At 49.6% G+C, this 25,682-nt stretch overlaps 1 protein-coding gene across 3 annotated transcripts in view; it reads left to right on the top strand.

Moving 5' to 3' along the window:
* Positions 1-19,632, top strand: part of CEP164 (centrosomal protein 164) — a 65,400-nt gene extending 45,768 nt beyond the window's left edge. For all 3 annotated transcript variants that reach the window (XM_081270907.1, XM_081270906.1, XM_081270905.1), the window contains 20 exons: positions 378-524; positions 4,731-4,940; positions 7,309-7,440; positions 7,525-7,741; positions 8,700-8,777; positions 9,014-9,145; positions 9,486-9,608; positions 10,691-10,834; positions 11,219-11,302; positions 11,434-11,502; positions 11,773-11,948; positions 12,303-12,429; positions 12,723-12,787; positions 13,244-13,451; positions 14,544-14,651; positions 15,240-15,378; positions 15,861-16,205; positions 17,098-17,164; positions 17,975-18,097; positions 18,270-19,632. In XM_081270907.1, the coding sequence (XP_081127033.1) occupies positions 378-524; positions 4,731-4,940; positions 7,309-7,440; positions 7,525-7,741; positions 8,700-8,777; positions 9,014-9,145; positions 9,486-9,608; positions 10,691-10,834; positions 11,219-11,302; positions 11,434-11,502; positions 11,773-11,948; positions 12,303-12,429; positions 12,723-12,787; positions 13,244-13,451; positions 14,544-14,651; positions 15,240-15,378; positions 15,861-16,205; positions 17,098-17,164; positions 17,975-18,097; positions 18,270-18,369 (2,794 nt within the window). In that variant the 3' untranslated portion in view covers positions 18,370-19,632. The remainder of the gene's footprint in view (positions 1-377; positions 525-4,730; positions 4,941-7,308; positions 7,441-7,524; positions 7,742-8,699; positions 8,778-9,013; positions 9,146-9,485; positions 9,609-10,690; positions 10,835-11,218; positions 11,303-11,433; positions 11,503-11,772; positions 11,949-12,302; positions 12,430-12,722; positions 12,788-13,243; positions 13,452-14,543; positions 14,652-15,239; positions 15,379-15,860; positions 16,206-17,097; positions 17,165-17,974; positions 18,098-18,269) is intronic.
* The last annotated feature ends 6,050 nt before the right edge of the window (positions 19,633-25,682 follow it).

The following is a 25,682-nucleotide window of genomic DNA, read 5'->3' as shown; positions in this document are numbered from 1 at the left end:
CTGGCAAACTGGGAAGAAGCAGATTCCCCCATTCCCCAGAAAAATATGCTGGTCTTAGATTTCATTTGTTTGGAATGAGCCACCAGGGGACCTGAGCAGCAGCCATGTTTAATCAGCAACATCCATTGACTACTTGCTGTGTGCAGAGCTTCTCCTTGGGTGTTTAACTATCCTGTTTGTCATGTAAAACGGGAGTATCTGGCCTTCAATGCAAATGCTTCAGCAAGAGACCCAGAGGGGAAAGGGAGGTTGGAGAGACCCGAGGTAGGGAAACTACTGGGCTTGTCCCTCTTGTCCCTATTCACCTAAAAGGGGTGAGGGTTGAACCTCTTGCCTTCCTCCTGGTTTAACACAGTTACTTCCTTCTTCCTATCAAGGGAGCAGCCCCCGAGCCCACCTGTGGTCCATGAGAGGGGCAAGGAGCAGCATTCCCAGGCTGAGGAGCCATGCCCTGGGCAAGAAAAGACTGAGGACCCTGAGGAAAAGGTGGTGGTCAGCCCCACCTCGACAGTCTCTCTAGAAGTGTAAGGGCCAGTTTTTTTGTGTTTGTCTCTGTCCTCTGCTGTGTATGGATTGCTCGAATGCCCATTCCCTCTCTTGGGTGATGGGAGGAGATGCTCTGGCTTCAGCCCATGGAGTGAATATAGGAGGATATTGGAAGTGTCCTTGGTGCTGTGTGCAGCCTTGAGAGCCCTAGGCAGCCATCACTATCACTGATTCTTGCCTGGGGTTAGCTTAGGTCCTGGGGGCTCCTGGCCAGGACCCAGGGTATGGGGATGGGCAAGGGTATATCTTTGGCTCATTAGCAGAAACTGGTAGATTATATTTCCTTCTCTCCCAAGGACTGTTTTTCTTTTAAAAACATCTTATTATGATATTTATGTATAACGAAGTACACAAATCTGAATTGTACAGGTCAGTGATTGTTTTCATGTGTATGCAACACATAATAGCCACTCAGATTGTCATAGAATATTTCCATCCCCGGAGAAAGTTTCCATCCTCAAATCTACCCTCAAAAGCTACAGTTGTGGCTTCCATCCTATAGATTCAGTTTTCCCATTTTCCACCTTCATATAAATGGAATTATACAGTATATAGAAAATATTTTGTGTGCCTGAGTGTAAAGGTCATCATGCTTTTGCAATTCACCTGTTTTTATACCAAGTAGTTAAAAAATTTAGAAGCCACTTAGCTTTTCTCTCCCATCCTCACCTGTCCCTCTCATCTCTTATTCAGTTAAGGAAATGAAAGTTCAGAGAGGTGAAGGAATTTATCTAAGGTCCCATCACTAGTCTAGAGCTAGATCCTAGACTTCTGACTTTTGGTCTGCAGCCCCTGTGCCTCTTATGTATAGAAAGGCACTAGAATTTATGTTATTTCTCCTCTGTGATTGAGAGGTACAAAGGACTCAGGTCTGACTATTGAGCAGAGCCAGGTTCCTATCCTGATGACTCACAGGAGTGTCACTGAGAGCTGGCAGGGCACCTGAGCTCATAATCTCATGTCATCCCTATAATGTTGTAGAGGTTGTGTAGAGTAGGGGTAGTCACATTTTTCAGTTGGTGACAGGTCCTACAATGAAAGCTGTGACCTGAGGAATCACATGGCTTTCCTGTCTCCTTGGTGGCTGTGGACAGGCAGATCAGGGTGCTTTCTATGAAGGACAGAAGCCAAGTGTGGTTCAGAATGAGGAAGATCCAGGCAGAGGTCAGAGAGGCATCTTCCCAGGACCTTTGGAGGGAAGCTCCTCCCTGGACACCTTGTCTGGTTGATGCCCTAACTTGTGTTTCTTCTCCATCCCAGTGACACTGCCCCTGCTGGGGTCTCTAGATACTGTCCTTGACCCTGCAGGCTCAGGTCACACCATCTCACAGGAAAGGCCTCTGTTCCTTTCCTGAGTCTCTTCAGACCCCACAACTTCCTTGTTATTAATCTTCACAGATGTGTTAGGAATCAATTGGTTTTCAAGGTATTGGGAGTAGCCCTGTGCCTGACATCTGAATCAGAAGGGTTAGGAACAGGACAGGCTAGCAAGGGTGGACAGGGCAGGCTTGTGGCCAAGGGACTGGGTCTGGGAAGCGCATATCCTCCTTTTTGTCATGTTAGCACATTTCACAAAGATTTGCAGAGATAGTAAGTGAATCAAAACCACTGGGTATAATCCTAGCTACTCAGGAAGCTGAAGCAAGATTGTGAGTTCAAGCCCAGCCTGGACAACATAGCAAGATCTCATCTCAAAAAGCCAATAAACAAACAAAAAAAGCCACTGGTCTAAGTGTGACAGGAAACTAGATCTCCTTGCTTTCAATCTGAGCTTTAGTGGTTTTATAATCATTTCAGAACGATCCTGGGATGTCAGTTCTCCCTCCCTCCATCCTCTTCTCCCTCCCTGCCTTCCTGCCTTGCTTTCAGTCACCTATCTCCTAGCTAGCTGGTGGCCAGCATGAAATGATTAGCTCCCACTGAGCCTTTCATTGGCCTCTTTCTGTTGGAAACTGGGTCTCATGTGGCTCATACCTGAAGGGTTGGCCTAGAAATCAGACCTGCCTCCTCTTTGGCATCTTCAACTTCCCAATTGTCTTCTAGATCTTTCAGGCATTGTTCTTTGCCTTGGACCTAAGCAAGGTGTTTAGAATACCAGGACTTTAAAACGAGGGAGGGAGAAGAAACCCACTGATATGTAACCGATGTGATTCTGTAATCTGTATTTGGGGTAAAAATGGGAGTTCATAACCCACTTGAATCTAATGTATGAAATATGATATGTCAAGAGCTTTGTAATGTTTTGAACAACCAATAAAAAGAAAAAAAGAAAAAAAAAAGGAACCCACTGAAAAACAGCCCCATTTGCCTGTGTGGCAGGTGTGCAAGCGGGCTCACTGGTGTGTGTAGCCTGGACACGTGCTGCCACATGGTCTGATGCCCCATCTTCCCACAGCATCTGTCCCTTGGGCTGCACATATCTACGTAGCCCACAGGGGAGACAGACATTAAAAGGTACCATCTCAGGGAAAAAAGATGTTTTCAGCCAAGGTTGGAAATGAGTTGGAGGGTTGATGAGGCGGAGAGCTGCGGGGGGAGGCTCTTTTGGAGGGCAGCATCCTCAGAGAAGGTGGCAGCCATGACGCTTACATCTGCATCAGTCGGGCTGTGTCGGGGACTGAGAGGGAGTCAGAATTTGGAAGAAGGAAGAAAAAAGGAATTGGGAGGACAAAAAGATTTGAAGGCTTGGCTCAAGACTGTTCCTGGTCCAGGTTCTGATTTTAGGAAAGGGTGGAGAGATGGGTTTCATGGTTTTTCAGGATGTCTGTAGCCTGTTTTGTTCCCCTCTGTCTTTATTCTTGGGCTGTAGTGGGGTTCCTAAGTTCTATTTTTTTTTTTTTTTTTTTACTGTCTGAGCTGTTCCCACCCTTGCCTTCCATTTGCTTTGCTGCTAAGCTCTCTTGGGGGAGAGTGGGTGTGGGGTCCTCAGCTGGGTGAACTGACTCCCCCATTTGATTCTTGCCGATTCCTCTTTGATTTGGTCTTATTCATGTGTTCCTGCTGAGTTTGACTGAGCCATTATGTCAGCTTGAGCACCAAGCAAGAAGAGGGGTGGCTGTGTGCTACAACCAGGTTCTATTGTCAGACGTGGAGACCTGGGAGTACAAAAGTGAACTGGCCCTTAAGAAAATCACTCCAAGGACTGGGGCTATAGCTCAGTCAGTGGTAGAGCACTTGCCTCAAACGTGTGAGACACTGGGTTCGATCCTCAGCACCACGTAAAAATAAATAAACAAATAAACAAATAAATAAAGATATTGGGTCCATCTACAACTAAAAAAAAAAAAAAAGAAAGAAAGTAAGTCACTCTGGAGGAGACATACTTTATTCTGCTTGTGCTTTCCCTGTTTAGAATGTTCTCACAGTTTCATTTTGGCTATTTCCTTGAAGAACCGGAAAATAAAGCAAAACAACCCTCCTCACTAACTCTATAGACATATTGTAAACCAATACCATTATTCCTCACCATACGTGCCACCCACCAATGCATCTGGGTTAGCTCTGAATTTTTTTCACTCATTTCAAAATACAGAACTTAATTCTAAGCAGATGAAAACATGTTACTATAGGGAAATATGGAAAATGGTATCTCTCTTACACTCTTGCTCCATTTTGGCTCAGAGAAATGTTTGCTGCCTGATTCCCTTGGTGGTGATGGAGGAAAGTTTCCTATTCCTGGACCTCAATGGACTGTCTGTCGTAGGTTTCAGGGCTGCTACTTTTCCCATGGGCTCATTTACATTGATCTCTGTTCAGTTTGGGAAGTAGACAACGGTCTCTAGGGACTGTTTCCAAATTTCTGGCATAAGACTCAGGTAGTAGGCAGAGCCCTGGTGGAGACAAGGAATAGGGCCTAAAGACCTTCTGGGAGAGAATCCACTAGGAACAGAGCTTCACTCTCTCCCTGATGTTGTCAGCTCTTGAGGCACACGTTTTGACCTTAGGCTACAATCTTCCAGGTATACTGACTGTGGGCTGCCTTTTTCCCTAGACCTTTGGACTTTATTCGACCACAGTGGGACTTGTTCTACAGAACAGTCCCTTGTGTGGCTATGTGGGTATATGACTCCAGATCTTGGGTTCTCCAGCACGGTTGTGTATGTGATGTTCTGTTACCTATGGATCTGATGCCAAAAGGTGGGTAGATACACACCCTGTAGTGATACCCTGTTTTCCTCTTACAGGAGATATGCAGAGCCTCTGGCTCTCCCAAAAGAGCTTTCTGAGGCTGCACTAAAGGCCATGGAAGAGGCAGTGGCCCAAGAACTCAAAGAAGATCAGAGGTTACTGCTGGAATTGCAGCAAAAGAAGATGCAGCAGCTTCGGGAGAAGCTGTGGCAAGAGGAGGAGGAGGAGATTGTCCAGCTTCACCTGCAGAAGGAGAAAACCCTCAGGTTCCACTTCTCCCCTAAAGGGAGGGACACCTGCCTCCCATTTCTGACACCACTGGGAGGCCCACAGTCCCACCAAGGCTGTTCCTAGAAACTAGTAACTTTTACTAGTCACCTAGTAACTTTTGCTGCTATCTCATTGGTTAACCCCTAGTTACAAGGGAGTCAGTCTATTTATGTACTAGAATAAAATCAGAATTCTGTTAGTAAGGAAAAAAGGACAAATGAATATCAAGAAGGTAATGAGCAGCCTGTCAGCCTGAGGGTGGGAAAGTGCTACAAAGTAATGTTAAGATATCTAAAAGCGTGGTAGAGAATTACTATTTTTGTATCATACATAGCAAGGAACTTATAAAACATTTATGCTTAATTTTTTTTGGAGAAAATAAAACAAAACCCCATTTCCGTACCAGGAAGATCATTGCAAACTCTTTCATTAGCTCAACATAGGATCTGCTGACCCAGGGCTTGCCCTTTTACCACCCTTCTTGGGGCCCTGTCTGGGGAGCATCCCAAAGAACAGACCAACTCATAGCATCCTCTTTTTCCAAGGCCACTGAAAATTGGGGCCGGGGCCACCCAACCAGGGCATGACTCAGCTTACCTTAAGATGGAACACCTTAGAGAAGATCCTTGGGTGTCTCTCTGCCAGCCCACAAGGCTGCTCCCCTTTTACTGGCTACCATGGGCTTGGCTGTGCTTTCCATCTCCTGCCCTTTGACCCCAGAAGGTCAAGACCCTAGAGCACTTTCAGCTTTTGGTGAACACTAGCATGCCAGAAAATTTTGATCAGGGCCTGGAACAGCAGTTACTCCATAAATGGCAGCATTTGCTTTTATTTTCAGTTGGAAATTAATACTAATTTGGACATTCTTGAGTAAGAGATTTGATTAAGTGATTTCTTTGTGGGTAGAGCTTTGTCTGGCTCTCTTTAAAATAGTTGGTCCTTAGAAAACTGTTTATGTTTACACCAGAGCCTTTCTGTGGAGGTGGGGCATCCTCCATTTTGCTGGAAAACTTCTGGAAGTTTCTGGATAGAAATTTCTAGAAGCCACAGCTGAGTCCTTTAACCAACAATTGAATGATAAGGCAGTCAGGAAGACAGACAGGCTGACCTTAGTTTCCTCAGCTGTAAAATAAAGAGATAGGATTTAACCTCTAATGTTACTGCCAGCGCTAACATTCTGTGTAGTTCTGTGGATATTTGAGCCATGGGAAAAAAAAAAAAGAAAGGGTTTTTGGGGAATCTAGCAAGGAGGATTTTTACTTAACTCAAATTTCCTCTCATAATGGAAGAGAGTGGTGGTGTTGATGGTAGGAAACAATCTTAAATATTTTTTGACTTTGGAGTTTGCTTTTCAAAGAATTGTCTTCCACATCACATTGGTTATAGCCTTGAATTCCCTGAGTGTATAGCACACATCCCCTTGTGTGGGACCGTATGAGGGGGTACACAAAAAGGATGCAGTTTGTGTAAGCAGCTTATGTCTGCAGTGGTGACTGTCATTGGTATGTAGATGAGACATCTTTCATGGCTAATCAAATATTGCTTGTAGTTGGGGCTGGATGAGACTGTCCAGGTCCAACACACATTTATTGAAAACCTACTTTATGTCAGTTACTATGTTCAGTGTTTGAGATATGTTATTATTATAGATGGACACAATTCCTTCATTAATTTTTATGTGGTGCTTCACACATGCTAGGCAAGCGCTCTATCAATGAGCTACAACCCCAGCCCAAGATACAACAGATTTTAAGAGAAGATTCTTATTCTGAAGAAGGTCCCAGACTACAAGGAAAACAGATTACTTAGGATGCAATATGATACATGATGCAGAGTAGCATGGGATAAGAAAGGTTCACCATTTAATGTGTATGGAAAAGGCAAATCAGTAAACTTGGAGGGAATTGGGAAGATTTCCCAGAGAGCTGACTGGTGTTGAGCAGTAAATTTGGGCTTGACAGAAAACAACAGAATTCTAGGAAGAGGAACCAGCATGAGCAAAATCAAGAGACAAGGAAGAGTACAGTGTGGCTTAGAGATGGTGACACATCTGATGTGCCAAGAACAGTGTCTGTAGGGTGGGGAGTGGCAGAATGTGGATCCAGAGTCAGGCTAGGTGGCTGTAACCTTCCTTGAGTGAATGCCCTGCTGAGGTGAATCTAGGCAGAGGGAGCCTGCAGTCCACTTCTTGTGGTAAAGGGCATTTCAGGGAGGCAGCCTCCCAGAGGAGACTTTGTGTTTAAGATAGACATTGTTTCGCAGGCAGCCTGAGAGGCCCTTGGAGGTCAAGAAACAGGGGTTGTGAAAGGACCAGAAAAGACTTGTGTGGTCCTTCCCCTGAACCTGCCTTTCCTTCCTTCTCAGTTCCCTGAAGGAGCAGCTGCAGAAGGCCACTGAGGAGGAAGAGGCTCGGATGAGAGAGGAGGAAGGCCAGAGGCTGTCCCAGCTCAGAGCCTGGGTCCAATCCAGCACAGAAGCAGATGAGGAACAAATCAGGTGAGAGCACGCTGGGAGTTGCCCTGCCCTGTGGCATTGACCTGGAACATGTAGGCCTACCCCCATCCCATTCTCTTTTCCCAGAGCTGAGCAAGAGGCTTCTCTGAAAAGGCGGAGAGAAGAATTAGAGTCCCTACAGAAAGCTGAGATGGCCAGTTTGGAACAGAAAAGCAAGTGGACATTGGACCAACTCAAGGAAGAGCTGGAAGCTTCAGAGAAGAGAGCTGAGGCCACCCTTAAGGCTGAGAAGGAGGTGGCTCTGCAGCAGCTGAAGGAGCAGCTAGAAGCGGAGAGGAGAGAAGTGAGCAAGTGCAGTGAGGGTCTCCCCCCTACATGTCTTTGCTGCCTGGAGAGGGACTGAGTGCAGAGGAAAAGAAAGGGCATGCTCTGGGTCAGTGTACAGGGTGGGGAGCAAGGCAGGCAGGTGGCCTGCACAGACAGGTTTGGGACGTAGTAATTGACTGGCTTTTTACTCTTTGTGGACCTGACTGGGCTCAGGGAAGATGCAGCCCTGATCTCCTCAGCTGAGTGGAGGATTCAGTAGTATCCAGAGGCCCCTCCAGGGTCATCTTGGCCCAGCAGCTGCAGCTGGGTCTTATTAGTAGCAGGGAGTCATCAGAGGCATGAAGGGAAATGTCCTATAGGTTTGGGATGGTTTCACAACTGAAAGAACTTCAGCCAGACCAGAGGTCTTGAGACCAGGGCACCCTGTCCCTGTTCCTGAGGGGCAGCTACAAATGGCCTCTCCTCCTTGAGTTTCTCTCCTGTCTTAGAATGGGAGGCTGGTACCTTTGTCCCCACTCCCTTTCTCTCTAGCTCCATGTTCTGTTGCCAGATTAGACACTCATGAATGGCCAGTCCACTTAGAAATTTTCTTTTGTAAGGAGTGAACTTTAGCTGTTAGACACAGAAAACTGAAGCAAAGACTGGGGGGCTGTCATTGTAACGCAGATGCTCAAAGAGAGTGTCCAGCCCTCCCTGGTTTGGATCTTATTTACAGCATCTGTGTATCTGTGGCCTGGCTCAGAGGCAGGACAGGAGCCTGAGCTGAAGCCTACTGTAGTGCCCCTCTACTCTCACCTCTAGGTTCCTGTCCATTTGCTACTTGCAGACTTTGGGGATGAGTTAATTCAGAGGAACGTTATTCTCCTTGGCTCCTCATCTTGTGGGAGTAGGGTGGTCTTCCTGGCTGCACCCGTCCCATGGTCCTGGCCAGGGTCCTTGCCCTGCTTCCCTCATGGCTCTTTGCTGCTCCCCAGGCGATGGCAGGGCTGGAGAAGTCGCACAGTGCTGAGCTGGAGCAACTTTGTTCCTCATTGGAGGCCAAGCACCGGGAGGTGAGTGTGGCTGGCCCAGACTGGCCCACGAGGGCAGAGCCTGGACAGCCTAGGACCCTGCTTCATGTTGGGCAGCAGCAAAGCTCAACCCCATCTCTGGCCACTGGGGAGCAAGCCTCCCTCCACCTCTAGGCCCTTGAGATGCATGCTGGAGCCCTGGGAGTGAGACTCTACATGGTAGCTCTAACTGCCTCCCTGAGGGTCACACTTTGCTGTGTGTGTGGGCGACTCCTCAGGTGGTCTCTGGCCTCCAGAAGAAGATAGAGGAAGCTCATCAGAAAGAAGAGGCCCAGCTGCGGGAGAGTCTTGGGTGGGCAGAGCAGAGAGCTCACCAGAAGGCTCACCAGGTGGTGGAGTATGAGCAAGAGGTACTACTGCTCCCCGACTCCCTATGGTCTATAGGTACTACTGCTCCCCGACTCCCTATGGTCTGTTCCATCATCTGGACCCTAATGTCTTCCATTTTGCTGTGAATGCTCAGCGGGGATGGCGCTTCTAGTTCTATTTCTGTGACTACATTTCCTTAAGGCCAGGTCCTCCTCCATCCCCAGGACCCTGTACACCTGTGGGGAGATGGTGTTGGGGTGTGGCTGTCTGTATGCCTTGGTGCCTTGTGTGTGGGTAGAGGATGTTGGGAGGCATGTGTAGGGCCCTGGGTGCTGTCCACCCTCAACTCTGTGTGCTGCCTCCCTGTTTTGTCCCCTGCAGCTCAGCAGCCTCCTGCGAGAAAAGCGCCAGGAGATAGAAAGGGACCATGAAAGGAAGATGGACAAGATGAAGGAGGAGCATCGGCAAGTGATGGCAGAGGCCAGAGAGCGGTATGAAGCTGAGGTAGTTCGACCACACCGCCTGTTGCGCGTGCGCACCTGTGCACACATACTCTGTCACACACATATAGCTAGGGGTTCTTCCTAGCTGGCTTCAGGGCATGAGAGGGGACAAACTATGGTCAGGCATTGTGGAAGGCCTTCCTCCTTGGCACCTTCCAACAGTGAAGTCATTTGGTTTTTAATGAAGTATTAGAAACCTTCCCTAATGGGAAGTACTTCCTGTTAGATAGCTGTTTCTTTTTAAATTAAATGGTATAGTAGCTAACAGGTCTTGAGATGTACTACATACCAGGCTCTGCTCTAAGCTCTTGATGTATCTTAACCCACTTTAGTCCTCACAACAGCCTTGGGAGGTATGTCCTTCATTTTAAAGACAAGGATACTGAGATATGAAGAGTTCAAGTCACTTTCCCAAGATTAAACTCAGCTAATAAGTAGAGGAGCAAGGATTCCAGTGACTCCAAATCCTTCAGTTTTAGTCACTGCAACAGCAGGCACCAAGGTTAATGAAATTTCAGGACATCAATAAGTAGACTGGGAAGAATCAAACAGTATTATATATTATCTGCTCTCCTTCCTCTTTGACCTTCGGGTGGGAAAGTTCACTTAACCTGGTTTGGCTTGGCTTGCTTACCTTAGGGGTGAGTAATGCATGGGTGTGGGGGTGGTGACTTTAACCCACAGCTGGATCCCTGTGGGGGACTTTTAGGCTCCTGTTCTAGTAACTGGAACCCATATCCCAGATCTTCTGCAGAAACAGCAGCACTGTGATGAAATTGAGCTACATCCCAGGCCAGTTCTGACCTTGCTGAAGACTAGTGATAGTTGATCGGTGGCCTCTTTCCCCGTGAGGGAGAGCTGGACACCATACACGAGTGGGTGAAGCAGGCTGACAGGGGGCTCCTTCCTGATGCCTGGCAGCATCTGCTTCAGCTGCAGGGCAAAGTAGGCATCCTGATGCTCCCCTAGGAGTTGGCCATGGGGAGCTCTTACTGACCCAAGACTGCAGGGGTGAGGGAGTCTGATTTTTGGGGTATGAGAAGCCCCTGCAGGTTCCTACTGGTGGCTCCACCTCTTTTATAGGAGAGGAAACAGCGGGCTGACCTCCTGGGGTACCTGACTGGAGAGCTGGAGCGCTTGCGCAGAACCCACGAGCGAGAATTAGAGACCCTGAGGCAGGAGCAGGACCAGCAGCTGGAGGACCTGCGGCGTCGGCACCGAGAGCAGGTGAGGCCTGGGGGGTGAGCCCCACTAGGACACCTCTGTGCAGGGCAGGGAAGTCTTGGGGGCTAACATTGTGGCTGCAACAGGATGGAGCCCTGCAGCTTCAGGAGAGGAGGTCTCTCCCTGGCCCTCTAAGCTTTGGGGCATCTTTGTTTCTTTGTTTTCTGTGACCAGGTACATGACCCGGGATTAGATAGGGAAGTCAGTCCCTCTAAGGCTTTGGGGTTGCCCCCTGCACCCCAGTCTGGGAATCAGCAAGGTGTAGTATATGCACAGTAAACTGCAAGGGAATTAAGAGGAAGTAAGCCTGAGCCCAGCTCAGAGGTCAAGCTAATACCTTACCCTCTTTCTATGCTGACATCTTTCTCTTCACTACACTCTGGGCAGGAAAGGAAACTCCAAGATTTGGAGATGGAACTTGAAAGCAGAACAAAAGATATCAAGGCCAGATTGGCTCAGCTGAACATCCAGGTGAGAGAGTTGGGTGGAGAAGAGATGTGAGGTGTACTTGACCAGAGTCCACTCCTCCAGGAGAGGGCAGGCCCCTGCCCCTCTGGCCTGGGGTCAGCAGTCAGCCCACAGGCCCATCTCTTCCCCTTTAGGAAGAAACCTTGCAGAAGGAGAAGCAGCAGCTGCTTGATGTGCAGAGGCAGGTGGCTCTGGAGAGAGAGGTTTGTCTGCCTCACTTGTTCCCCAAGGTTTCTGTTCACCTACTCTGCCCAGCACCCAGGGGTTCCAAACTAGGTTGGCCAATATTCCACAAAAAGTGCCACTCTGTGGACTGTGGTGGGAGGCCCGGGAGCCTGCAGACCCCCTGACCCAGACACAATGGCTTCAGTGGCTCTGGCTTCCATTCCCTGTCTCATTCTTTTCTGGCTTCCCTATCCTGACTTCTTCTTACTGTATCTCTGGGTGCTTCTGTCTTTCCTTCCCACACTCAGGAAGTCACAGTCAACCATCAGCACCTGGAGGAGGTGAAGAAGGAGCATACCCACTTGGTGGAGTCCAAGCGACAGCTCCAAAGGGTTCTTGAAGAGCTGCAGGCCCGCAAGATAGAGCTGGAGTCCCAAGTGGATCTGCTGCAGATGCAGAGTCAGAAGCTGCAGAAGCGTGTCAGGTGGTGTGGGCTTCCGGCACCTAGTCACCCTCTCCCCTTCCTCCCACCTGCCTTTGGACCTCTGCTGCTCTTGAGCCCCGTCTCATCATGGCCCAGTTAACAGGGAGAGGTGGAGGTTGGAGGACCCAACTCAGAAGCAAGGCAGAAGGGTGTGGAGTTGCTGCTGCATTTCTTAGGGAGGCTATGTTGACGCTATGAAAAGCAGGGCATCCCTGCCTCCCCTGTTCATGCTTCAGCCCCACCCCAGGGACCTTGGTGGCAGTGAGAACCTGGATGTGGTCCTGACAGTGTGGCCTCCTTCACCCAGTGACCCTGCCTCACACCCCTATTTCCCACTTCCCTTCCCCACCACAGCAGCCTGGAGGCTGAAGCTCAGAGGAAACAGGACATCTTGAAAGAGCTGGCAGTGGAGGAACGTAATGCTTCCCCACATTTTGAGCCAGATCTCCACATTGAGGACCTGAGGAAATCCCTTGGGACAGTGAGCTGGGGTTGGGGCCTGGGGGGGGATAATTGGGGGTGGGTTCAGGGTATCAGTGGTGGGGGGGATCAGGAGGGGAGCCTGGCTGTACTGCAGACAGAACCCGGTTTCCTTTTCTTATTCCCAGCTTCCCACCATCTTCACCAAATGGTACCTAAAAGTGAAGAGTACCTGGCAACTGGCAGAGCCATTTCCTTGTCTAGGCCACTAGGAGGGGCTTCGGGGTGTCTTGACCATGCAGGGTGTCTGCTTTTGCTACACTCACTAGGTTTTTTTCTGCCATGTGTCCATAGAACCAAACCCAAGATGTGTCCTCTTCTCTGTCCCAGGGCAAGGAGACTAACTTGTCCTTGGACGGGTAAGTTCCTACTGCCTGTCTTATTTCAAGGTGAGGGTATCACAGAGGGATGAGTGAGGGCTGTATCCCAGAACTGAAGTGACAGTGACCGCTAGTAGGGCTTTATTCCTAGGAGGGGCCCTAGAGATGGAAGATCCTCTTTACCAAGCCAAGAAACTGGCCCTGTAACCTTCAACAGGCATCTGCTGACCTCTGGTTGAGGATCAGACTGTCTGACATCTGGGGCCAGGCACAATTCCTTTCAGAATCGGGGTGGGGAGACTGTTAGTCCCATGTGCTGTATGCTATAGGTGTTTAAAACTGGTGTCCCTGCGTAGTGCCCAGCCCCAGCCCAGCAGTTCCTGTGTGCTCAGGGTGGGCATTTGCTTGGGGAGTGGCTGTGTGTCCTGAGCAGGGTTCTTAAAGCCTTGCCTTTAACTTCTCTCCATTTCCTCTGCCCTGCTGGTCCTCCCAAAGTATCCGCCACTACCTCTCTGCCGAGGGGATAGCCCTCCGCAATGCCAAGGAGTTCCTGATGCGGCAGACACGCTCCATGCGGAGGCGGCAGACAGCCCTGAAAGCTGCCCAGCAGCATTGGTGCCACAAGCTGGCCAGAGTCCAGGAGGTGGCTGATGACCCTCCAGGCACTGAGGCTCTACAAAATATGCGCAAGAACCTGGAGGAGGTCAGAAGCCTGGAGGGAAACCTGCCAATTCTATGTGGTGCAGGCCTGTGGGGGCCAGTGGGACCCTTGCCTTTGGGCTCTCTTCAGTTGATAGTTCTGGGGACTCCATGAGAAAGGCCACATGGGCCCTGTGATTACTTATATTTTCATGTATACATCGTGTGCAAACAGCACTTTCTCTAATAGTAAAGTATTTGATCCTCACATTGACCATATAGTAGGTAAGATAGTACAGGTTGAAAAGTCCTCATTAGAAAGTCTGTTGAACCAGTGTAGTCACACAAATGTTCTAAAATCTGAAAAACTCCCCAAATCTGAAATACTTCTGGACTCAAGCATTCAAATAAAGGATACATACAGCTATCTTATTATTCCCATTGTCTAGATGAAGAGTATGACTGGGGTTTAAAAATTTTCAAATTCAGTGCTAAGCATTTCCATTCTCTCATACTAATGACTTCATTTAGAAATGAAAGTCTTTTGGACACACTAAGCATAAGATGAGTTACTTTTCTGGTCTGCTTCTCTGATGGTCTAATTTGCAATGAATAAGCAGAGATTTCATTGTTAGCAGTTGGTATCATAGATCTTTGTACTGGTTGAACGTACCTGCATCATGGGCTCTGCCCTGCCCTCTTGGACACCTGGGTTCCTAGAATTCTGATGGTGCTAGAACTCCTTATGGAGCTCAGGCCCTGTGGCCCCTGTGCCTGGCTTGGCTCAGCAGATGGTCTGGTACAAACAAGGCAGGCTTCCCAGGGTTATCTATCTGAAGGCTACCCTCAGGCTCTGTTACGTAACCCCTCTCAATGTTAGCAGTGGTGGTGATGATGATGATGATGATGATGGTAGTTGGAGCAGTGATGGTAATAGCAGGAACCACTTAAGAATCTCCTCGGTGTGGGCATCATGTTGAGCATGTACCATCCTTTATCATTTAATTCTCACAATCCACTGAAAAATAGCATTTCATATTTTCAAATGAGCAGCCACACGAGAGCTATGTTCCAGACCACTCTGTCAGCAGATGGTAGAGCTGGGACTCCAGCATGTGTATGAGCATCATTTCTCTCTCCTTTCTCCCCTCTGCAGGAGACCAGGTACCTGGATGAGATGAAGTCAGCCATGAGGAAAGGCCACGGTCTGCTGAAGAAGAAAGAAGAGAAGCTGAATCAGCTGGAGTCCTCTATTCGGGAAGAGGTGTCATCCTGTGGCCACATAACTTCCCTTTTCAGTTCCCAGGACAGGGCTAGGTTCTTTGGTTCTGGATTAAGGGTACTGGGCCTCTAGGGCTCAGGATGGGATGCTGGTTTCAGGCTTGTGGTTGGTGAAAATGGCAGTGAGTTGAACACATCTCAGGGGTGGGATGTCTGCTGAGTGTTCCCAAGTTACCCTGGAGTTTCTTGGGAAGGTGCAGGGAAAGGGGACTAGCTCCTGCCCTTCCCTGCTATGTTGTGACTGCAGTGTGAGGGTGCACATGCATCGCAGGTGTCCCTACCCCCCACCCGCCCTGGTGTGTATCCCCTCATGCCTCAGATAGAGGTGTGGCAGCAGGGAAGCTCAAGGAGACTGTGGAGACAGTGCTGGGGAGGGCGTGGCATCTGTTAACTGTGTCTTAGGCAGCTGGTTTTTCTTAGCCTCCCTCCTACCCACTCGCCCAAGGGGCCTGTGTAATGTGCCTCTCCCAGGGGCCTTGGAACTTTGGGTCCCAGAAGAGCAGACTCCCCGGACTCAGTCCATACTCATCACGCTGAAGGGGCAGTACTAATGGCTGGTTCTACCCATCAGGCCTCAGATGAAGACACTTTGAGAGGAACCCCCACCAAGAAGGCAGTGACCTTTGATCTCAGTGACACGGAAGACACAAGCAGTGAAAGCTCAGAATCCTTTCCCCTGCTTCACAGTGAGCCATGGCGGCAGCAGGGAGGTGAGCAGGAGAGAGGCCGTGGGAGGGGCGAATCCCAGAGTATTTGGAGATGGGGGATGTTGGGGACACAGTGCACTCCCCTTCCCTCAGCCCCACAGGGGTGTGTGTGAGCCCTTGTCTGAACTAGATACTTGGTAAGAGCTGGGTTGGTGGCATACTACGAGAGCTTTCTGAATGTTGTGGACTGTCCCTGTTAGCCTCTTCTCTTTCAGGGTCTCTTGGGAGGCTGTCTCTCCTCTCTGTTCTGGCCTGCAGGAGGGCACAGGGCCCTCTCTCTTCCTTCTCTCTAGGGGCTTGTACCCCTGCCCTGGGCCTGCTCTGTCTGGAACAAGGAAGCCCCAGTTATCCTCTGTCCCCTTTGTAGGGCCAAAGGGGCTATTGTCTGCAGGAGCAGGGAGGGGCAGCCAGCAGGTGCCATTGTCTGGGATGTTCCAGGGCTCTGAACCTGAGTCCCTCCCTACCATCTACCTCTTTCCTTTCAGTTACCTCCACCTCGAGTACCACCTTCCCCAATAAGATCAATTATTTGAGCAGCTCCCTCCAGCGGATCAGCAGTGAGCTCAACAGTGTCCTCAACATTCTGGGCAGCCTCAGCACCCAGCCACCTCCTTCGTTCTCCAATTCCTGGCCATCTCAGTTCTTGCCGCGGTCTTCCAAGAGCACCCCGCTTCCCTCCTACCCCTTTATGAACAGGGTTCCATCCTCGTCTCCGGTTACACCCATGTCCACCCAGTGGGCCTGGGACCCAGGGCTGGGCCCCCGGCTCCCCTCTGTGACTCAGACAGTGGACGACTTCCTTTTGGAGAAGTGGCGCAAGTATTTTCCCTGTAAGCCTCCCTGGGCTGCCCTTGGTTTTGGCTGTGCCTTCCTGCTTTCTTCCTCCTCCTCCATTTTCTTCTACCCTCTTTGTCCTACTATTCCTTTCTTCTTCTTGCTTACCCCTGTCCCTGCCCCCAATTTTGGTCCATGGCTCTGTCTCTGGATCCATGCTGAAGACCTTGCCGATGGCCCTGCAGCCGGTGGCTCTGTGGATCAGGATGGTTAACATGGAGCCTGGGCTGACTGGGGCCTTTATTATGTATTGTAGAGCTCAGCAGACCCTAGAAGGTCGTCATTGTCATTATCATAATGGCTCCCATCTTGTGCAGTACATATGAAGGCCAGGCACTTCATATCTGTCTGTCTATCTTTCCCCCTTTAATCCTTATAATAATTCTTGGCAGTAGTAATCATCCCCATTTTATAGATGAGTAAGCTGAGACTCAGGTTAAGTAATGGGCTCCAGGACACCTAGTAAGTGAGTAACAAATCAGGTTTTGACCTCATATCTCTATGACTCTAGGATTTTGCCTCTAATCCCTTAGCTGTGGCTTCCCCTTACCTGTAGCCTCCCCTGGTCTCATAGCCCTGCAGGGAGTATGAGAGGCTATAAAAGCAATCATTTGAAGGAAAATATGGGGGGAAAAATCTTCTTTCTGCCTTAACCCAAATTGAAATGTAGATTAAATTTTAGAAATAAATAGAACACTTCCCGTCTGTCACCTGTCTCTCATCTCTAGGCTCTGAAGCTCCCCCTGCTTTTGTGTGTGTGTTCTGGGGTGCTGCCTCATCTGTTTCCAGGGGGGCCAGAGGTTCTGGTGAGCAGCAAGGCATCCTGTGGGGCCTGGGTCTGGCTCCACTGGACCAGGGCCCCTGAGCTCTTCCCCTCCACTCCCTCAGCTGGCATCCCCCTGCTCAGCAACAGCCCTACCACCATGGAGAACCGCCTGGGCTATGTGTCTGCCAGGTAAGCCTCCCAGTGGGCTCTGTGGGGCAGTCAAGCTGCTGTCTCCGCTCCCTGGGCAGATGGGACCTCTGAGGGCAACAGACTCTTGGTCCTGATGGCCTAGGAGGTTAGACAGATCCCCACAGAGCTGCCACACCTTGCCTAGGACTGAGACGCCCTCCACAGCTGGGGAAAATCAGATGAGGAAGCTGCCTGTGGTACCTGTGGTGGGACCCTGCACACTGCTCCATAGGCTGGCCTTTCCACCCTGGAATCTGGCCTTTGTCTTTACCATTGAGCTCTTTGTCTACTTTCCACGGCTCCCTTCTTCTCTAAATCCTGCAACATCTGGAATGAGAGGGACACCCCATTGGGGAGACAGACGGGCAATTCTTTAAACCTGTTATTAATTTCCCATTCATCTTCTTCCTTGCCAAGTGTGCCTCCCCCTCCCTGAGACCCCAATTGGAAGTCCCCCACCGTCTCTTTGGGCCAGCTTGGGAGCTGAGGCTGAGCAAGTATTGAGTTGATCGAGGGGAGCTCCTTATTGAAAGCATTTGTTGGAAATAGAGGTGGAAGCCCAGGAGTGGCAAGCAAGCACCTAGGAATGCGCAGAGGGTGGCTGTCACCCTCCCTTTTGGGAACTCAGTTTGTCTTTCCAAAAGGGCAGCTTCAAGTTGCTAAAGAGATCTCTGAAAAGGCTATTTCTGGTACTGGTGAGAAGAAGAGCTATGGGTTGGCTTCTGGTTGGCTCTGTCATATGTCCCCTTTCATGCAACACCTTTGTTTGTACTCTTCCTCTTCTCACCCTCTCCTCCTTCCTCTTCCCAGTGAGCAGCTCCGCCTTCTGCAGCACAGCCATTCCCAAGTCCCCAAGGCAGACAGCACCAACTTTCAGAGCATGATTGATGCTAACCGCAAGTGGCTAGAGCGTTTCAAGAATGACTCCAAATCGTATCCTTTCAACTGGTCCCCAAACCACAGTGCCTTCCTGTTGTAGCAGTCAAGCTGGTCAGGCTCTGCTGGTACTCTGGGGGCCAGAGGAGGATCCACTTCAGCCTCTGACTCTTTCTTGGCTCCATCTGGACGTGCTCAGCTGCCCAGTTTTCCTTCACCTCATGGCCAGACATGTTTTTTCCTCGGTGCCCAAGCCTACAGCCACTTCCAGCATGATGTTGCAGCTGGGCCTGGATGATGACAACGTCCTGCACATATACCACTACTGAGTGACCAGTCGGCATGGGGAGACTCCTCCCCCTCGGGACCCAGGCCCAGGGAGCCACCTGTACTTCCTGCTTCTGAGAAAGCATTTTCCTGTCTGCTCTGCTGCACCCCTTAGGACCTGAAAGAACCACAGGGCTGGGTGTGGGTGGAAAGGATGGTGTGACTCAAATAGTAAGCCATACTCTGTGACCGTGGCCTGTGTTTTGACTTGAAGTGTGTGAGCTTCTTTGAGCTCCTGCATCAACATGGCAGCACTGATGGGCATGGCTGCTGCTGGGCCTGCTCAGGGATGGAAGGCAGTTCTCTTCAGAGCCAAGGGGATCCCTCCAGAGCCACCATGGTCCCTTGGACCTTCAGGGACCTGCTTAGAGGTTCCCAGCACACCTGTACCCTGGGACCTGGCTCCTGTGGCCTGCACCTATCTCCAGTACCTCAGCCTCGGAGAGGTCAAATCCTTTCTTTGTTCTTTTGTCTTTTTTTTTTTTTTTTTAATGTCTCCTTTTTTGAACATTCTTTCCCTCCTAGTGACCATCTCAGGATTTGGTTCAGCTGTTCAGGCCCTGCTGGAGGCTGGACCTCAGAAGTTTTGCCTCTTTTCTCTCAGCCAGCACTGTGCTTTCCTCAGGGCTGTCTTTAGGAGCACCCTCCAATTCCCTGAAGCTCCTGGGAGCCCTCCAGCGGTGTCTCAGGTCCCAAGCACACCACTTCTTCAGGAAGCCAAAAACCAAAACAAAAAACACCCGCAGGAAAAGACTGGGATGGCCTCTGGTCCTCATCTTGCTTTCTCTCTCTTTCTAGAGTACCTTCGGTGCATTCATGGATTCGGTTTTCTACCTGTCTTTTCTACCTTGCTGCCCCCTGCCCCAATCCCACTGCTGCCTCTTCCCAAAGCTTAGTGTAAAGACTGGACCAGTGCCCAGCATTGTCAGGGGGGCCCTTATACCAGGTGGAGCTGCTGTTCTCAGGCATCTGTCCCATTGTTTAAACAAAGTGTCCCCATTTTTCATGTCTTGAAAGCTGTGGGGTTGCCCTTGCCAGAGAAACCAATACTCGCTGTCTCACCACTCATTTCTTTGCCATGGAATAAGACTGAGATCCAGTTGGCTTTTTTACCCCCTCACATATGTTTTAGGCATCAGCCTACCACATAGAAAATGTCCTATTTGTTATTTGGCTTATTCTGTGTGCTTTGGGAATAGCTCATGTGATATGACCAGCTCTGGTGACAATCCTGTGTTTTATGCATCAATTAAAATCTCTGCAGGTCCATTTTCTACAAGTCCCGTGTGTGAATGTGTTTTCTTTTTAGAGGCCTTTGCCTCCTTTCTCCTGAGAAGAAGGCAGGAAGGAAACACGAGTATTCATGGGATGCCTCCCTAGGCATATGATTGTCACCACAACAATGTAGATACTGATGTAGATACTGTTGGCTCAGTTTTTATGGATGAGGGGAAACCAGGGCTCAAAGACGTTGGAAGTGCCTGGGGTCCCCAGTAAAGTGTAGAGCCCCAGAGTCCATCCCTGTTCCTCCAGAGCACCCTCTGCCCAGCTGCCAGTCCTTGGGAAGTGCTGATGTTCTCCACCTCCTCCATTTCCCCCTCCCTGTTCTGCCAGCTGGAGATCCATAATGCCATTTCCCAGAGGCCAGTGGGTTCCACTTTCATTCATTGAAAGATAAATCCCCACAAGGTGCTAAACTGGTAGTTAGGTGAGTCTTTTCTGTTCCATGGGTATGAGCAGCAACAAAACTGCTAGGAGAATCACCTGAGATGGCCCTGTTATAAAGATTTGCACACAAACCAACGTAAAGATAAAACATATAGTAGAAGTTCCCGCCCTTCCTAGAAAGGAAGGAAAGACCAGAGGGAGAAGCAGGCAAGCTAACATTTGTTGAATGTCTTCTGTTGGCTAGGTGCTTTTCATATATTCTTGCTTGCAATCTTTACCTAATGAAGTTGGTATTCTTATTTTATAGATGAAGGAATTTAGGCACTGGAGAAATTAGCCCATACACCTAATGACCAGGACTTGAACCCAGGTCCACATGTCTCAGAAAGTTGAGTTCTGATGCCCCTGTTCCACTGTGTCAGCACCCTCTGTCTTCCTCCTGGGCAGCTTGGTCTAAAAACCTGAGTTCTAGGAAGGCAGTGGCTTCTAACTGAATGGGGGGCTTCCTGGGACAAGGTTTACAAAGGGACTTTTCAAAAGACTCCAAAATCGTCTCATTCTTCCTCTTGTGGATTTTCAAATCTAGCTAGGAGACTAAAATCGTAGACCTGAAAAGAACTGTGTTAGTCTTTTAGGGCTGCTTTAAGAAAACCACAGGGTGTAGCTCAGTGGTGGTGTGCAAAAAGCCTCGGGTTCAAACCCCAGCACTCCTCTTCCGGATACCATGAACTAGATAATGGTTTTTTTTTTTTTTTTTTTTTTTTTTTTGTACCAGGGATTGAACTCAGGGGCACTTGACCACTAAGCCACATCCCCAGCCCTATTTTGTATTTTATTTAGAGACAGGATCTCACTGAGTTGCTTAGTGTCTGACTTTTGCTGAGGCTGGCTTTGAACTCTTGATCCTCCTGCCTCAACCTCCTGAGTAACTAGGATTACAGGCATGCGCCACTGCACCCGGCAAACTGGGTAATTTTTAAACAACAGAAATTTATTTTTTTGCTGAAGGCTGGAAGTCAAAGATAAAGCCCTGGGAAGTTTGGTGTCTGGTGAGGACTGCTTTCTGGTTCATAGGTGTTACTTTCCTCACGTGGTAGGAAGGACACTAGTCCCATTTGTGAGGGCTTCATGGCCTGATCACTCCCACAGGCCCCACCTCCTAATGCCATCTTGGTAGGCACTGGGTTTCAACCTGTGCTTTGTGGAGAGTGGCATGAATGTCAAGTCCATAGCCGAAGCCTAGGAGATGCCTTGTTCCACTCCTCATGCTTTCTAGTAGAGCCGATGGCCTAGAGAGCCTGCGCGAGCTGCTCTGGTTTCAGTCAGTGTGTGGCGGAGGTGGGACCTGAGCCCAGGAGTCTTGACTTCTCAGCCTGGGGCTTCAGGAAAAAGCTATTTGTTTTAAAAGATATATTTTGATCAGTCCTTATGTTCACATGGCTCAATATTCAAATGTTGCAAAAGTCATTTATCCATGAGCCATCTAGTGCTCCTCCTTGAAGATAAAAAATATCACTAGTTTCTTCTAGAGATTTTATGCTAACACGGGAATAGAAGAAACATCCTTATGGTGGGGAATAGGTCACTTCTCATACAGGGGGAGCTGATTTCCCAAAGCTCTGTTGTGAGGTGATGACTGTTCCCACACCCACACAATAACTGTAGGGCCTGGGGAAGTAACCCTGGCCTTAGGATGTCCGGGTTTGCTTTTGGCTCTTCCATCTGAACAAGTCCTCTGATCCCAAGTCTTCCCTGGACCAGACTCGGTTCCACATTCCAGGGACGAAGCAATGTAGCTGCCTCAGCTTCAGCACCTCTGAGAGTGGGGAGCCAGAGGGGTGCTGGGACTCAGTGGGCAGGGGTATCAGGAAGGCTTCCTGGTTTCCCCAGCAGCCTTTTCAGGGTAGGTGGAAAAGTGATGGTTGAGAAGTGGAGGACCTGTCACCAACTTGTCCTGATGAATTGGAAGTCCCCTGTTCTTGCTTTCCTTCCTAATCTCTCACACACTTGCCCTGCCTGCCTCCCCTCTGGAATTTGCAGTACATCACAGAATGCTGAGCTAAAAAAGGGAATGTGACTCAAACAAGCGTTCACATTTTATTCTCTTGGTGACTTGATTTTTCACATCTGTAAAATGGGGCTAATAGTACCTGTCCTATCAAGTGACTGTGGGGATTCAGGTTCTCAGAAGAGTGCTCAACATGTAGCTGCTGCTCTCATGGCCCCTGCAGATAAGTTGGGCCCCGATTGAGGCCCTGGGACTTACAGTGCTCCCCATGCCTAATGGCAAAAGTCTTGGACACAGAGAATAAAACAGAAAGGAACAAGATTATTAGGGGATTGTGTCCCCTTCATGGCCAGTTGGGTATGAGGACACAGACTCAGCCACTCTGTCTAGTGTCCAGACTCCCTATAGAACTACTGCTGGGGCAGCTATGGGCACCTTGATCCAGGTTGGGCCGGGGCAAAGGTAGGAAGGGAGAATGGACTTTTTTTCTTACTATTTATGTTATCTTGGGATGAAAGTCTATCTCCGTCTCTGTGTTGTATCTCCAAAAAATCTGGGGTTTAATTCTGTCTGCCATTTACCAGTGAGGTCACTTTGGGAAATGATTCCTCTTCAGGTCTCAGTTTGCTTATTTGTACAATGAAGCTGAAAATCCCTCACACTGAGATTATTAGTGTAATGACCTGCATCAAGTGCACTGGAGGAGGTGCCCTGTAGACTGCAGCACACTGTAGAAATGTGAGTTGTTACCCAGCATCTACTTGAGTGCTTCCAAGGACAAGGCACTCATCACCCCAGAAGGTGCTGATTCTGCTATTGGAGGGCTCTGAGCTGCTGCTAGGAGTCTTCTCTCATTTCTCTCCTGGACTCACACAGCCCTGTTGCCCCATTGCTTCCTGGAGAAAGTTCCAGGTCCTGGAGCTACTTCAGCACTTGCTGGGCTGTAGCCAGGAGAGATCAGTAGGGACAGTGCCTGGGGATCCCCACTCTTAGGAACCTCCTCCCGGGGAGGGTGGAGCTGTGGGATGGGGGTTGAGTCACAGAATGGTGCTGCTGTCAGTATACCACCTCTGTGCTTTGACCAGTTAACCGTCCAGAGACTGGGCCTTGGCATCTTCATCTGAGGGTAGATTCCAGGCCCTCCTGGGAAGCTTACTGGACGGCCTGTCTCCCTTACCCTGGTGCCCGGCGAAGAGTGAAGCACACAGCAGTTGCTCTATAGGCAGCAGGCTTTCCTTCATCTAAGGCTGCAGCCCAATCTTCCCTGCCCCCCTGGCTCTTTGCTTCAGGCTCCCACTGCCTGCTGCCCTGGTGACCCTGCAATGCCCCATCTCACACTGAAGCGCTGCTGGGCTCTGTAGGCTGCTCTCCCCAGGCTCCATGGCCAGGGGTTCTGAGATGAGGGGTCAGTTGTTGGAAGTCCACAAACATGGTGCTGATATCTGCTTGGCAGTGGCAATACTCCTGCTGCCAGCCAGACCCCAACCTTCCCACCGATATCCACCCAGAGGGACTGCTGTCTTCCAGTCTCCATCTCCCTGAAGCGTCTCAGTCTGAGAGGTGCAGGGAAGAGGCTGTGGGAGTTGCACGTTATCCAAACACCTAGGGAGGAGAAGGCAAGAGCTTGAAGGTTGGTAGCCCTCAGGTGCCACAGTGTAATGCCCCCTCTGTGTGCTCCAGGAGGGATGACAGCATATAGTGCCTGGTGAGCAGCTTGGGCTTGGCCTTTGTGCTGGGCATTGACTCTGAAGCAAGGTGGCCATGGCAGTGTGTGGTGGTGACTGTTCAAGTGCTGAGCCTGAGTGCATAGCTCAGAACCCTTCTGGAGACCACCAGACATCACCAAAGCACTGGTGGGGTCTGGGCAACCACAGACATATAAGGCCTGGCCACGAATGGCTGGGTGGCCTCCACCTGCCAGGAAGTATGGCTCCGCCATCTCTGTTCTATCTCCTTCTACCCATATTTCCCACAATCACCCTTCATCCCTCTATAGCTAATATGTGCTTAATAAGTCAGGCACTGTCATGGGTGTAACTGGGAAGAAATGGAACGGTTCTTTGCTTTTGGGAGGTTTGTCAGCTAAGAAGAGTGTTCACAGACCATGGTGGAGGATTGCCAGGTTGGGGAGGAATGAGACTTCCATGTGAGCCCTGAAGGAATGAGTGGGGGTCCAGAGTATTGTGAGTATAAGTCAGGGGGGATGCCTATGTTTGGGGAGACTTTGGGAGCAGAAGTGTCCAAAAGTGAAATGTGTGTCAGGAGGCATCTTGTTTTGTTTCCTGTTGCTATAACAAAACACCTGAGACCAAGTAATTTATAAAGAATAAACGTTTATTTGACTTGTGATTCTGGAGGGTTGGAAATCCACAAACATGGTGCTGACATCCGCTTGGCATCTGGCAAGGGCCTTCTTGCTGCATCACGTGGCAGAGGGCATCACATGACGAGTCAGAGCAAGTGTGCTAGCGTGGCTCTCTGTTCTCTTATTTACTTTCCAAAGGGCCCACCTCCAAATACCACTAATGTATGACTTTGGGGTTTGTTTCCAAAATATGAACCTTTGGGGGATACATTCAAACCATGATGGAGGGTATGTGCATGAAGGCAAGACAGCCCTTGCTGATTGCAGAAGAAATTTAAGATTTGGATGGAAACCTGGACCAGGTGACCTTGAAGGTCTCTTTGAGCCCTGAGAGGCTTTGATTCTGAGACAATGAAACCAAACATGGATCACCTCCAGGGTAACACACAGCTAGCAGCTGTTCCCTCTTCTGCCTGAAAGCTTTGCTGTCTCTGCCTGGGAGATGACGTGGTCTCTAGAAGGAAGGACAAAGCCCTGACTCAATGCTCCAGCCCAGCCTGGCCCTTCGGGGCTTCTTCCTTAACAGACCACAGATTCCCTCCTCTTCCCTGAGCTTAAAAGTGACTATTCCCCATCCCTTTGACTGCGCTGGAACACAACATCTAGGGGACGGGAAGTAGCATGGGGGGAGATGCCGGGACCTGGGTTATCGGGGAGGATTTCCATGGAGAGACAAGTGCCCCTTCATCTTCTTCATAAATTAAGACATGCTCTCTATCCACTCAAATGTCGGTGGATTAATACATTAAATGCTGATTTATTGCTCACATAAAGTCCAGTTGGTATTGGTGGGGGCATAAGGGCCTCTGCTCTGAACAGATGTACAGGCTGACAGAAGCTTTGCTGTCTTCAGTAAGTGGCTTTTTTTTTTTTAGTACCAGGGATTGAACCCAGAAACCCAGAAGCACTTAACCACTCAGTCACATTCCCAGGCCTTTTTATATTTTATTTAGAGGCAGGATCTTTCTAAGTTGCTTAGTGCCTCACTAAATTGCTGAGGCTAGCTTACTTGCAGTCCTCCTGCCTCAGCCTTGCGAGCTGCTGGGATTACAGGCAAGTGCCACCGCGCCTGCTTCAGTAAGTACGGCTTCTAAACTCACTTTGGGTATTGACATCAGTCAGAGAGAGTGGAGGGAGACTGGGAAAATTTGCAGGATCCAGCCTGCAAGTAACACCTCTCATTTCTGCCACATCCCACTGGTCAGCACCGTCTGGTGGCCCCATCTAGTAATCATAGGGTGGGGAGAGGGGGTGGTCAGCCACTTCCCAGAAAC

This window comes from Spermophilus citellus (assembly GCF_964194105.1).
Source record: "Spermophilus citellus genome assembly, chromosome: 2".
Taxonomy (NCBI): Eukaryota; Metazoa; Chordata; class Mammalia; order Rodentia; family Sciuridae; genus Spermophilus; species Spermophilus citellus.
Note: the sequence above shows the minus strand (reverse complement) of the source record. Positions and strands in the feature narration are given on the sequence as shown.